This window comes from Sceloporus undulatus, chromosome 6, assembly GCF_019175285.1.
Source record: "Sceloporus undulatus isolate JIND9_A2432 ecotype Alabama chromosome 6, SceUnd_v1.1, whole genome shotgun sequence".
In the NCBI taxonomy this organism is placed as follows: Eukaryota; Metazoa; Chordata; class Lepidosauria; order Squamata; family Phrynosomatidae; genus Sceloporus; species Sceloporus undulatus.
This window is the reverse complement of record NC_056527.1, coordinates 113,405,822-113,417,261: the sequence shown is the minus strand read 5'-3', so window position 1 is coordinate 113,417,261 and position 11,440 is coordinate 113,405,822. Positions and strand designations below refer to the sequence as shown.

The 11,440-nt window shown below is 42.5% G+C and overlaps 1 protein-coding gene across 1 annotated transcript in view; it reads right to left on the bottom strand.

Moving 5' to 3' along the window:
• Positions 1 to 809: 809 nt before the first annotated feature.
• Positions 810 to 11,440, bottom strand: part of ABHD4 (abhydrolase domain containing 4, N-acyl phospholipase B) — a 15,386-nt gene continuing 4,755 nt past the window's right edge. The window contains exons 2-7 of the mRNA XM_042475770.1: positions 10,484 to 10,572; positions 8,274 to 8,649; positions 7,429 to 7,583; positions 5,671 to 5,782; positions 4,769 to 4,955; positions 810 to 3,224 (exon numbers count right to left, since the gene is read on the bottom strand). Coding sequence (XP_042331704.1) covers positions 3,135 to 3,224; positions 4,769 to 4,955; positions 5,671 to 5,782; positions 7,429 to 7,583; positions 8,274 to 8,649; positions 10,484 to 10,572 — 1,009 coding nt within the window. The 3' untranslated portion in view covers positions 810 to 3,134. The remainder of the gene's footprint in view (positions 3,225 to 4,768; positions 4,956 to 5,670; positions 5,783 to 7,428; positions 7,584 to 8,273; positions 8,650 to 10,483; positions 10,573 to 11,440) is intronic.

The following is an 11,440-nucleotide window of genomic DNA, read 5'->3' as shown; positions in this document are numbered from 1 at the left end:
CATGAATAGCTTTTGACATCTGGACCATGCTCTGATTTTGCTTGGTCACATATATCTCAGTTGGACATTTCACACTTTTCACAATGTGCAAAAACTGCTGCCCCACAGCAGCATCAAACTTCATTAATTCTGCAGTGCAGATGCAGCCTGCATGGTCTGAACAGTTTTCCTGTAAGATCTGAGTATGGTGTCCAACACCATTATCTGATCCCCACCTTTTTTCCCCACTGCTATTTATTACTTTTCATCCTAAGTAGTTGAACACAAAAAAGGGTTCAGCATAACATTGTTTTTAAAGAACAATTTAAAACATTGCTAGTAGTTGCCTATCCACTCTGCAGCTTTCTGATGAGAAGTAACCGTTGGTGGTTGCCACATACTTTATGGGATGTTGTTGCAAATCAGGTCTGCATTTCCCCACATTTGCCAAAATAGCTCATCCCAAATTCCTGAGGAGGCAGGATTGAGCTTGTTTGCTATAAGCCACTCAAGCAAAATAGAGAGCCATTTTATGGTTAATCCCCTAGGATTTTCTTCCTCTTAAGATGTGTTCAGATCTTGACCTAGTGTAGAGGAGGGGGAAATGTAGCCTTACAAAGGTTGGACTGCAGTTACTATCATCCTTAGCCAGCATAGCCAGTGGCGAGAGTTGCATGCTGGGAGCTGCAGTCCAGTAACTTTTAGAGAGCCACATCATTGGCCACTCTATCCAAGAAGAAAATGTCATAGTTGTCATGGTTATTAGACCTAATGTGCCAGCAACAGCCTCCAGGGGGGAGAAAGCGATCCACGGCAACATTAAGAAACCATTTCTTAGAACAATCATTTTATTAAACATACAAAATTTAGTACAAACCAAAGTCAGTTTTATACAAAGCACCACAAATGCAAGGGATTAAGAGAAGGGAGCAAACATGCTCCCACATCTCATGTTAGAGAGGGCATTAATATGGCACCGCAGAGCCATTGCACACGCGCTTTACCAAAAATATAAAGAAAAGGCCATAACTCCCAGTAAGCCCAAGGAGACAGGGACAAATCTTTCAGTGCCTCCATTAATCATATCTCCCCCACCTCAGCCAAAGCTTCATGCAGTGGGGGATAGAGCTCAGGATACAAGACGCCCAATGACAAGTAATGCCTTATAAATTAGAAATAAAACTAAAGCATCATGAGGATTTTTTCCCTCACCAAAGTGGCACTTGGTCGAGACTGTGTGGTGTTGACATGTGTGTATATAGGGCAATTCAAAAAGAATGGTGCAAAACTGAATAAGAACAGCTTACGTTTTGCACCATTCTTTTTGAATCACTTTGTATAAGACAGAGGGATGGATTTCATAGGTGGCAACGCAAAGCCCAGGCTAACTACTTAGGCTTAGCCACAAGCTTGCATCTATTGGAGACTTCCTTTGCCCAACTTTGCCACCACTAGATGGGGCAGTGAGACAGCATAGCAGAAGAGATTGAATTTTTACATGCTGTAAAAACAGGCACTGTGCATCTCCTTCACCGGTCGCGCCAAGAAAAGTCACAAAGTGTTTTGATTGTTACTGAAATATTTCTGCCCCCTGCATTTGCCAAAACTGAATAAAGTATATGAACAAACTGTGGTGAATTCCACCCAAATTTTCACACAAGCGTGTGTGTTTTTAATCATGGAATTCTCACCCCCAAGGAACTACAGAGGAACAACATGTTCTCTTTTATAAATGTGAGAGACCAGAAATGGTTGGGGCTGAGGGCACTAAACCAGACAAACAGTGGTAGCCCTGTACATAATGGATGGTATTATGTTAATATGAAGTTGCCTCCTGCTTTACTCAGCCAGGAAATTCAACTCTTGAAACCAGGTTGAGTGAAGTGCAGCCCTCCAGATGTTTGCTCCCAGCATTCTTGACCACTGGCTCTGCAGGCTAAGGCTGGTGGGATTTCAACAACACCTGGAGGGCTGTAGTTTGCACACCTGTCTTAGAAGGACACCCATTATTCCAGGATCTCAAGCTTCTCTGGTCCTCCACTAGCCTGGGAAGGATTTGCCAGGCCTCTACACCATAGTTGAACAACTGGTGATCTTCCTGTCTTCTTGACCTCAGGTGAAAGCTGGGGATCAGCATTTCCTTCTCACCCCATCTCAGCTACCTGAACCTAACATGAGGTAGCAACTTGAAGCTTCTGTCATCGTCCTTTTGTTTGACATCAGAAGCCATGGGCAGCCTTCCACATTGGCACACAATGGCCAAGAGTCTCTTGTCATGTCTATGTCACATTCTGCTAATGCTCTTCCACTATGGAACAGACATGACATAATCCACAGACATGGTATCAACTAACATTCAAGAGTCTACTGTGATAGACTGGTATGCTCTGGAGGTGGGAGGAAGAGACAGAAAGAAAGAGGGAGGGAGGGAGGGAACTGAAAGCAATGATCCATTATTCACTCTCAGTCCAAGCCATCTCCTTGACTTAGGTGAGGTTAAAGATGGCCTTTACCAAAAAGAAGCTATCAGACTGCTTCCAGCTTCACAAACCAAGATGTCTTGACTAAATGGATCAACAAAATATAATCTTCTACAAGAAAGAAAATAAAACTCTGCATTCTATTGCCTCCCAAAAAGAGACCTCATTTCCGTGTTTACTATTACATGGCCCACTGATCAGTGAAATTAACAATAGCTTTCTGTGGCACAAAAATACTGTGAGTGGTGCTGCAGGAAAACAAAGAACTGAAAACAAATGAAAAGAAACAACAGCTGAGAAAATGGAGGAGGAGAATGACAATGAAAGATAGTTATGAGGAAAGCAATGTGTGGACAGGTCAGGAGAGGCACAGTATAAAACAAACCAAGAAGCAAGGAGACATTGGGATAAAATAAAACCATTTGAGTCTAAGTTAACCCAACACAGGTGGCCTGCAACCTTTAAATAGAATAAAGTTTCAGGGGGAAGTCAAGCAAGGGTGAGGGTAGAGGCAAGGTATCCTCCAAGACCAAGTTGCAACTGACTCTAGAGGAGCTGATGTCTCTGCTCCTTGGGAAGCATGGAGCGCCTTGTGCATGTCCCAGCAACTGGGCTCTGGGGAGAGAGGCCTGCAAAAAAGGAAGGATCATCTTTTCCTTTCTGTTCCAGGTGTAGTCAGTCAACAGCATCACAGATCTGTTTCACAGCAGCATTGAAGGCATGGGGCTGGTCGGCGTAGACATGGTGTGAGGCACCCGGAATAGCCTGAGGAAGAAATAGGAAAGCCAAGAACAGGTGTTGGGTTCAGACAAGCATGAAAACCAGGCCTACTTAGTTTCAGCCCACATAGTTATTTAGGAAAGAACTATAGCTTAGTGGCACAACACATGAGGCATGTGCAGAAAGTTCCAATGTTTAATTCCTGGCATCTACAGATAGGTTGGGGAAAGAAAAGAATCCTGTATGAACCATGAGGCCTAAATTCCCTAAAGACAACAGATCTTGTCCAACCTTGGAAGTGAAATAGGGTCATCCCAGGTTAGTATTTGGATGGGAGGCTCCAATGAATACCAGGTGCTGTTGGCTAGTTTTCAGAGGAAGGAACTGGCAAAATCACCTGAGTACTCCGTGCCGAAGAAAGCCCTATGAAATTCATAGGGTCACCATAAGTTGACAGGCAACTTGAAGGGACACACACACACGAAGCACAGGAGAGCCAGTCAGCACAACGAAGGGGTGGGAATCATGCTTCCACACCTAGATGTTACTGGACGAAAACACCCAGCATTCATCACCATTGGTTATGCAGGCTAGGGATGCTGGGAATTGCAGTTCAACAACATCTGGCCTCTTGGTTTCCACTCTGGTGTATGTGATATTGAGGAATATGGATAAGTGGTCTAAGTCAGCTTGCTACACTCCTATATTTTCATTGGAAGAGCTAATTCTGTGGACCGGTGTCCACAACATGAACCAGCCCATGATTTGATTTCCCTGCTTGTGCAACCCCAGTACCAGAAAATCCTGACAAGGAAATATATTAAAACAATGTGTTTGGGAGCATGAGCCCTTTTTTCAAGTTGAATAGCACTTTTGTAAACTTTCTGGAGGCACAAGGGAGCTTGAAAAGCAAGTGTGTACTCCTTGTGCATGTTTTTTTTTAAAAAGATAAATTATATGTATGTGCAGGGAAGGATTGTAGTTGCTACCAAATTGTGGTGGTATAGTAGCAAATAATATGTAGTGTGCTACACCCAGGGTGCCAACTAGGGCTGGTTACAGGGACCATATAACTCCTCTATTGAAACACCTTCAGTGGTTACCGATCCTTTTAAGCAGAATGCAAAGTGCTGGCCATACCCTTTAAAACTCTACAGGCCATGGGTTCAGACTAGATAAAAAGTTGTATCTCCCTATATGAGCTGGTCTCATTCTAAGACCCTCAGAGAAGGGCCTTCTCTTGGTCTTGTCACCATCACAAGTATGTTAGGTGAGGACATGGGAGAGAGACCTCCCTGTAGCTGTTCCCAGGTTGTGGAACTCCCTTCCCAAGGAGGTCAGGTGAGTCCTTCCCCTGCTCTCTTTCTGCCAGCAGGTTAAAATCTTCTTCTTTAGGCATGCATTCCATAGATCTGGTTAATCGCATGGTGGAATAGTGTTTCTAGTGGTGTGGCATGTTTCTATCCTGTATGTTTAAATTATTTTTCAAATGCATTTTAAATTGTTTTAATCATCTGCTTTTAACAGTAATGTTTAATGGTTTTTTATTTTTGTTTTTAATTTAGTACTGTAACAATTCAGTTACCTACCATGTCACAGACATAGCTCCCTGGTCGCAAGTGCTTGACTTTCTCCCCAGTGCTGGTATCAATCCAGGAATTGGCACCGTAGATGAGGGTGATAGGCAAGTCACGGCGAATCAGGTGGATACGCTCCAACATGGGGCGTCGGGCCCAACCTAACGCCTCTGTCATAGCCTTGAACCCTGCCTCGCCACTGAGGGAGAAAGGACACAACAACATTGTTAAGGATTATGGGGAAAGGGCAACATAATCTAGGACATCCCCAGTTCGTGTCAATCCAATGGAACTCCAAGAGCGTGCAAAAAAACCCAACCCAGTTTCAAAACAACACCAAGAATTTAAAGATTTTTTAAAAAAACATAATGCAAACAACAGTACAAGTATTACACTTTTTTTCCTCAAATGTTCAAGGCAACATATTTGACACCCAGAGCAGTTCATTTTTTTAATACCCCTGGCAGAGGTAGAGGAAGACCCAGCTTGAGGAAACAATGTGTGGCTGGGTTGTTGTGGTGGTAGGGGACCTCAGCACAAATGAGCTGGTTCTGATGGTAAAGTGGCTGGGACTAGGGCTTGGACTCAACCTCATAGAGAAGGAGGATGACAACCATCATGTACTTCTGCAGGACCTGGATGGTCATGCCCTGCAGGGATGGGAAAATGAAAGTTTTAAGCCTGATCAAACAAACTGAGCCCAGGTAAAGGAAGGTAAGTGGGTGTGAGTGGACAGATAGGGCATGCTAGACACCTCTTAGAGTAGGCCTTCCTCAACTTGGTGCCCTCCAGGAGATCTGTATTATAATTCCCATAATCCCCTCCAACTGGAAAGCCTTTGAAGTACAATTTATCTAGAGGGCAATAGTTGTGGGAAGACCATCTTAAAAGGAACAGGTTTGTGATATTCTCACCTGGGTGTTTGAGCATTGCAGTGGTAGATGTATTCTGAGATGGTATCGTCCTCAAAGAAATCGGCAAACTTCTGCTTAAAGTCTGGACGGAAGCGCTGCACCAGTCCAGGACCTGGAAAGAAAAACAGAGCTAGTAGACTGACCCCAAGCTGATAGGTTGACAACTGAATAAGAGTATAATAAAGGTTTGTGACACTATACATGGTGTGAAGAGACAGGAGCTTCTTCCCTTAACGTTATATGTTGGGTCTGCCTCATCTGAAATGCTTGGGATCAGACTTGTTTAGGATTTTCAATTTTCTTATTTTTATTTTTTTAGATTTTGGAATATTTCCATATACTTGAGATGGAGCCTAAGTCTAAACAGGAAATTTATTTATGTTTCATATACATCTCATACACATAGCTTGAAGATAATTTTATATACAAGGTTTTTAATAATTTTGTGCATGAAAATTGTCAATTTTGGGTTTTGGGGTACAGTCAGCTCTTCGTATCTGTGGGGGTTTCATTCCAGACCCCCCTCCCTGCAAATAAGCAAGCTTCGCGGGAACTGAAGTCCCGTTATTCCCAACAGTGCATGATGTGCACGCAACTGCACTGGTGCAGTTGCATGCACGCACCACCATTGGGAACAACCAGGTGGGGCCATCCACGAATGCTCAAATCCACAGATGGCAAGCCCACAGAAGAGGAGAGGTGACTGGATTTCAGAATTCTGGACGAGGGATAATCAACCTGTATTATAATGTGGGTGATCCTATAGAAACCTGCTTTACTCTGGCTCAGATTATTTGACCTAGTGGTTCTCTACTCCATTAAATAAGCTTCAGTGGTGTAGGGACTTTTTTCAGCCCCAGGACACTTTAGGGCAAGTGTGGGAAATCAGAGAAAGCCGGGGGAGGGAGGGCACATTAGTCACCCAAGATATCTTGGAAAACAGTGCTCATGCTGTACTTTCCCTAAAAAAAGGTACACTTTTGCTCCCAAATGTCCTCGTGGGGGCATGAACCCGTAGGGTTTTAAAGGGCATGGCCAGCACTTTGCATTTCTGCCATGTTGGGCACGGTCCCTGGGCCGTTTTAGGACCAGGAGAGGCCTTTTTAAGAAACAGAAAGTGACCTGAAGTCATTTTCTATTCCTGTTTTTAAAAAGACCTTGCCTGGACCTAAAATGGCCCTGTGTTTGCAAAGATGTGCTGAAAATGCTCCCCACATCCCCCAGAAGGCATTTGGAGGGAGGGCGGAAAGAAAATAAATAATTTCTCTTGGTTACCCAGCTTTACATGTGAATTCAGTAGTGAATGGTGCCTATTTTTATCCACACTTCTGGGTTTAAAAAAAAACATTTGTTATTGCTAAAACATGCTATTGCTAAAACATTGTTTTAGAGGAGTGTAACTGTCCAACTTTTAACATGAAAGGTATCTCCTAGGTTTGGGGAGTGATTTTTTTTTCTGCAGTACTGAGGCGCATACAACTGAATCATCGGTTTAATAAAAGGATTAGAGGCAGATAACACACTTCAAGTACTTTGGTTCCTTGGAAATATCACATCATTTTCAGTCCATGTGACTAATGGAATGAAATCTATACATATACCCATCTCACAAGCAAGCTGTCCTCAGATCAAATTACAAGAATTTTTGATAGTATGGCTGAGAAGCACAGGCAATTCTATTTTGAACAACTACTGAACCCTGCCACTCCTTTGGTTTATTCCTCAGTACCTGTTTATTCTTCTTGTTAGCTCACTCACCCCACGGTCCTGCTGCTCGGAGCACAGCCAGAGGGTTAGATCGTCCCAGCAATGTGGCCACAGCCTTGACCCAGGTTGGAGGGGTACGGACCTGAGCTGGATCAGTTGGCCGCATTGGGAAGCCCCAGGGGTCCACGAGGATGAGGTGTTTCACCCTGGGTAAGAGAGGTGGGAAAGACACACTGTTGTAAATCCTCCATTCAGGAATAGTAAAGCGCTAATCTTACTGGCATTTTCCTTGACAGGCTAGTCTATCACCTGCATTCTTGAGTAGTACAGTCCAGCACAAATGAGCCATGCCATTTTTGAGGGTGGCTCTCATTAAACTAAGATGCAAGGAGGGCAGTTTTTTTATGAGAGCATTTAATGATGAGACTAATATTTTCTGAATTGGGGAGGGGGGAGAGAAGAGTATGCATCCATACAGAAATAAAGGAGGATGTGATAACATTTAGCCTATTCACACACACATGTGGTCTTTAAAATTGTTGTATTGCATCTCCTGGCATTCCTCATCAGCAGCTATGCTTGCTAGGACTGCTGGAAATTGCACTTTAAAACCATTTGAAAAGCCACACAATTCCTGCCCCAATCTAAATCATAAAATAATTTCTGTCAATTGTGTACCATAATATTGAGAGGAAACTCTTCAGGCCCCACACCAATGACAATATGTAAAAGCTAAATTACAGACCTTTTCCATACTGAATGGCCGTACTATCTGGGGGATTCTGGGAGCTGTGATCTTTAAAAAGCAACTTTGAAACTTTAGGGAAGGCTCATAACAGAATTGCACTACTAGTACTACAATTAGCAATGTGGATATAACATTGGCATATACTCGCCTCTCTGGGTACTGCAAGCAGTAGGAAGCAGCCAGGAAGCCCCCAAGGCTGTGGCCAAGCAGGATCATGTTGGGGATGCCCATCTCCCGGCGCCAGGCCTCAATGGAGCTCACAAACTCCTCCTCAGCCCCTTGAGCGTCACGGGGGAAGGGGGGTCGGGAGCTGCGTCCAAAGCCAAGAAGGTCAAAAGCATGGACAGGGCGACAGCTGCTCAGTTGATCCAGGTTGAGGATCCAGAGGCCAACACCTCCACCAAAACCATGCACCATCACCAGGGGAGTGCGCCCTTTGGCCCGTTCCGGAGAGAGTGACACAGTCCAGATCTTAGACTGGTTGGGGATGGAGATGTACCGGGTCACAAATCGGTTCTGGAGGCCTGGAGGACAAAAGGAAAGGGGACAGAAAGGATAGATGAATGCTTAGCATCCAGGAGCAAATAATCCACAAGCCATAAATACAAAAAAGTCAGAATTTTCCAAAAAGAGTTCTTATCCAGTGGATAATAGGAGTAGTATAACATTTAGTCTAACTGTTGCATTATTTAGAAAGAAGTCTTCAATTGTTTAGTAGCAGTTGTTATGTGTAAGTAATTTTTCACATTTCATTACAGATACAGTTCCAAAGAAATCACGGTTAGCAGGTATCACCTTTTGCCAGCATGCCTACTCCCTTACAGAATAGGAATGCCTGTTCTAAGAAGTTGTGACAAGTAATTTTTGTTGTTGTTATTTGCTGTCAACTTTGACTTACGGAGACTCTACGAATGAGAGACATCCAGGATGTCTCTGGTCATATACAACTTTGCTATGGTGTCTTGCAGTTTCAGGACCATGAATGGTTGAATCAATCCACCTGTAGTACAATCTCCCTCTTTTCCTACTTCCTTCTATGATTATTTATTATCTTTATTATATTTTCCAGAGAGTCATGCTGTATCATGATCCGTCCAAAGTACAACTGATTCAGTTTAGTCATCTTCACTTCCAGTGAAAGTTCAGGCCTGACTTGCTCTAAAATCCAAGTCATTTGTCTTTTTAGCAGTCCATGGTATCTGAAAAAAAATCCAAATGAGTTGATTTTTTCCCTGACATCTTTATTCACAGTCCACCTTTCACAACCATACATAGAAATATTATGGCCTGGAAGATACTGACTTTGGTATGTCAGAATCAGAATCAAAGTCATATAGTATAATGATATGTCTTTACACTTGAGGATCGTATCCAGTTCCTTTATGGCTCTGCCTTTTCAAATCTTAGTCTTCTGATATCTTGGATATAGACTCCATCTTGTTTAATGATATAAGGTTGAGGAAATCTTCAACTATTTCAATGCCTTCGTTACCCACCTTAAAATTTTGTACATCATCAGTGGTCATTATTTTTTTGAGGTCATTATTTTTCTTTTCTTCATACTCAAATGTAACTTTGCTTTTGCATTTTCTTCCTTAATTTTCATCAGTGTTGCTCCAAATTTTTGCTGTTTTCTCAAGTAATATGGTGTCATCTTCATATCTTAAATTGCTGACGTTCCTTCCTGCAATTTTCATACTTTCTTCCGCTGAGTCTAAACAGTCTTTCCTTATGATGTGTTCTGCACACAAATTAAACAGACAGGGTGATAATATGTAGTCTTCTCTGACTCCTTTGCCAATGGGAAAAAAGTTATTCACCTTCTAAAAACAAGCAGTGCTTCGTTTCCACTCCAATCTGCACATTTATTTTATTTATATTCTACCTTTCCACCAGAGCTGGGATTCCAAGCAGCTTACAGAAATTAAAGCAGATACTGGTGAAAATAAATAATAATCAGTTATTTTTAAAATGTAATTCAAATATCTACAAAATTATATATAATTTAAAACAGATCCATTAAATATTTAAGAAATAAGAAGCAGTATAATGCATTATTAAAGGTCATTTCCTTCACATGGTAATAGAAAGGCAACTAGGAAAGAACCAGTCTTGCCTCCCTAGGAAGAGATTTCCAGTTCTTGAGTGCTGTGACCAAGAAGGGAAATTTAACAACCTTCAGATCATCTTGGGGGGTTTTGGAACTGATCTGAATTATATTTTTTCCAAGCACACAAACACACACAGTTGTTATGCAACCTTGGGATTGTCTTCCTCCAGTTTCTATTGGGAGTCTTCTTAATCTCTCTTGACAAAGAGGGAAGAGATCAACACAACCTGCCTCCCCGCAATACTCACACTGCAAGATCCGAGCTTCTACATTCTTGAGGTGCGACATGGAGGTGGGGCGCCAGGCGGGCAACCAGCCGCCTAGCCAACCTTGGGACCTGTGGAAAGGATTAGAGATAGCTGAAGTGAGGACAGACTATGGGAAGGATGCCAAGAAATACCATGAAAGAAAATGAAAGAAGAAAAACAAGAGATTAAAGTAGTCGGCACTAGGAAGATATATTCAGTCTCAAGCTTTGTGATATATATATCTGGGATATATGGAGGATGCCAGGACTTGAGAGAGCAGAGGAACAGCCTTGAACAGTTAGTATCTAGGATCACCAAATCTCGAGACAAATTCTTCAGTTTTGTGGGCTCATTTCCAGAAAAGAGGGGTTGTTTGAAAATCTCTAGCTCAGCTAGCAGCAGTTTGCTATCATTTGAAATACTTAATTGATTTGTTGCTGCAATTTACAAAATGATAGTTCTATGCGGTTCCTGGGGTTCTATGTCTTTACTTATCTGGCTTCCTCCTTCCCTCCCAGTTATTTGGGCACCAGGACTCATCTGCTGGGGTATGGTTCTGGGTCCCCCCATGGATACCAAAATCCATGGACGCTCAAGTCCCATTAAATACAGTGGCATAATAAAACGGTCTCCCTTAACATAAAATGCTAAAACATGAGCAAAAACATGTACATTTAAATATTATTATTTAAAGATAAGCTGTAAAGTTAATGTTCTACAGAAAGATATGATCTCTCTGTGTGCTTGAATTATAAGTCAGCAACTGTGGTTAGTTTGAATCATGGAATCACAGAATTGGAAGAGACTGCAAGGGCCATTCAGTCCTTGTTCATAATGCATAACATTTAATGATATCACCAGAGATTGTCCCTAAATCTCAGGTTTTGGCTGGGAAGCCTCACTGTCTGGGGCAACCCTGAACTGGAAACCCTGTTACTATTTCTGCTTTGCATGGGG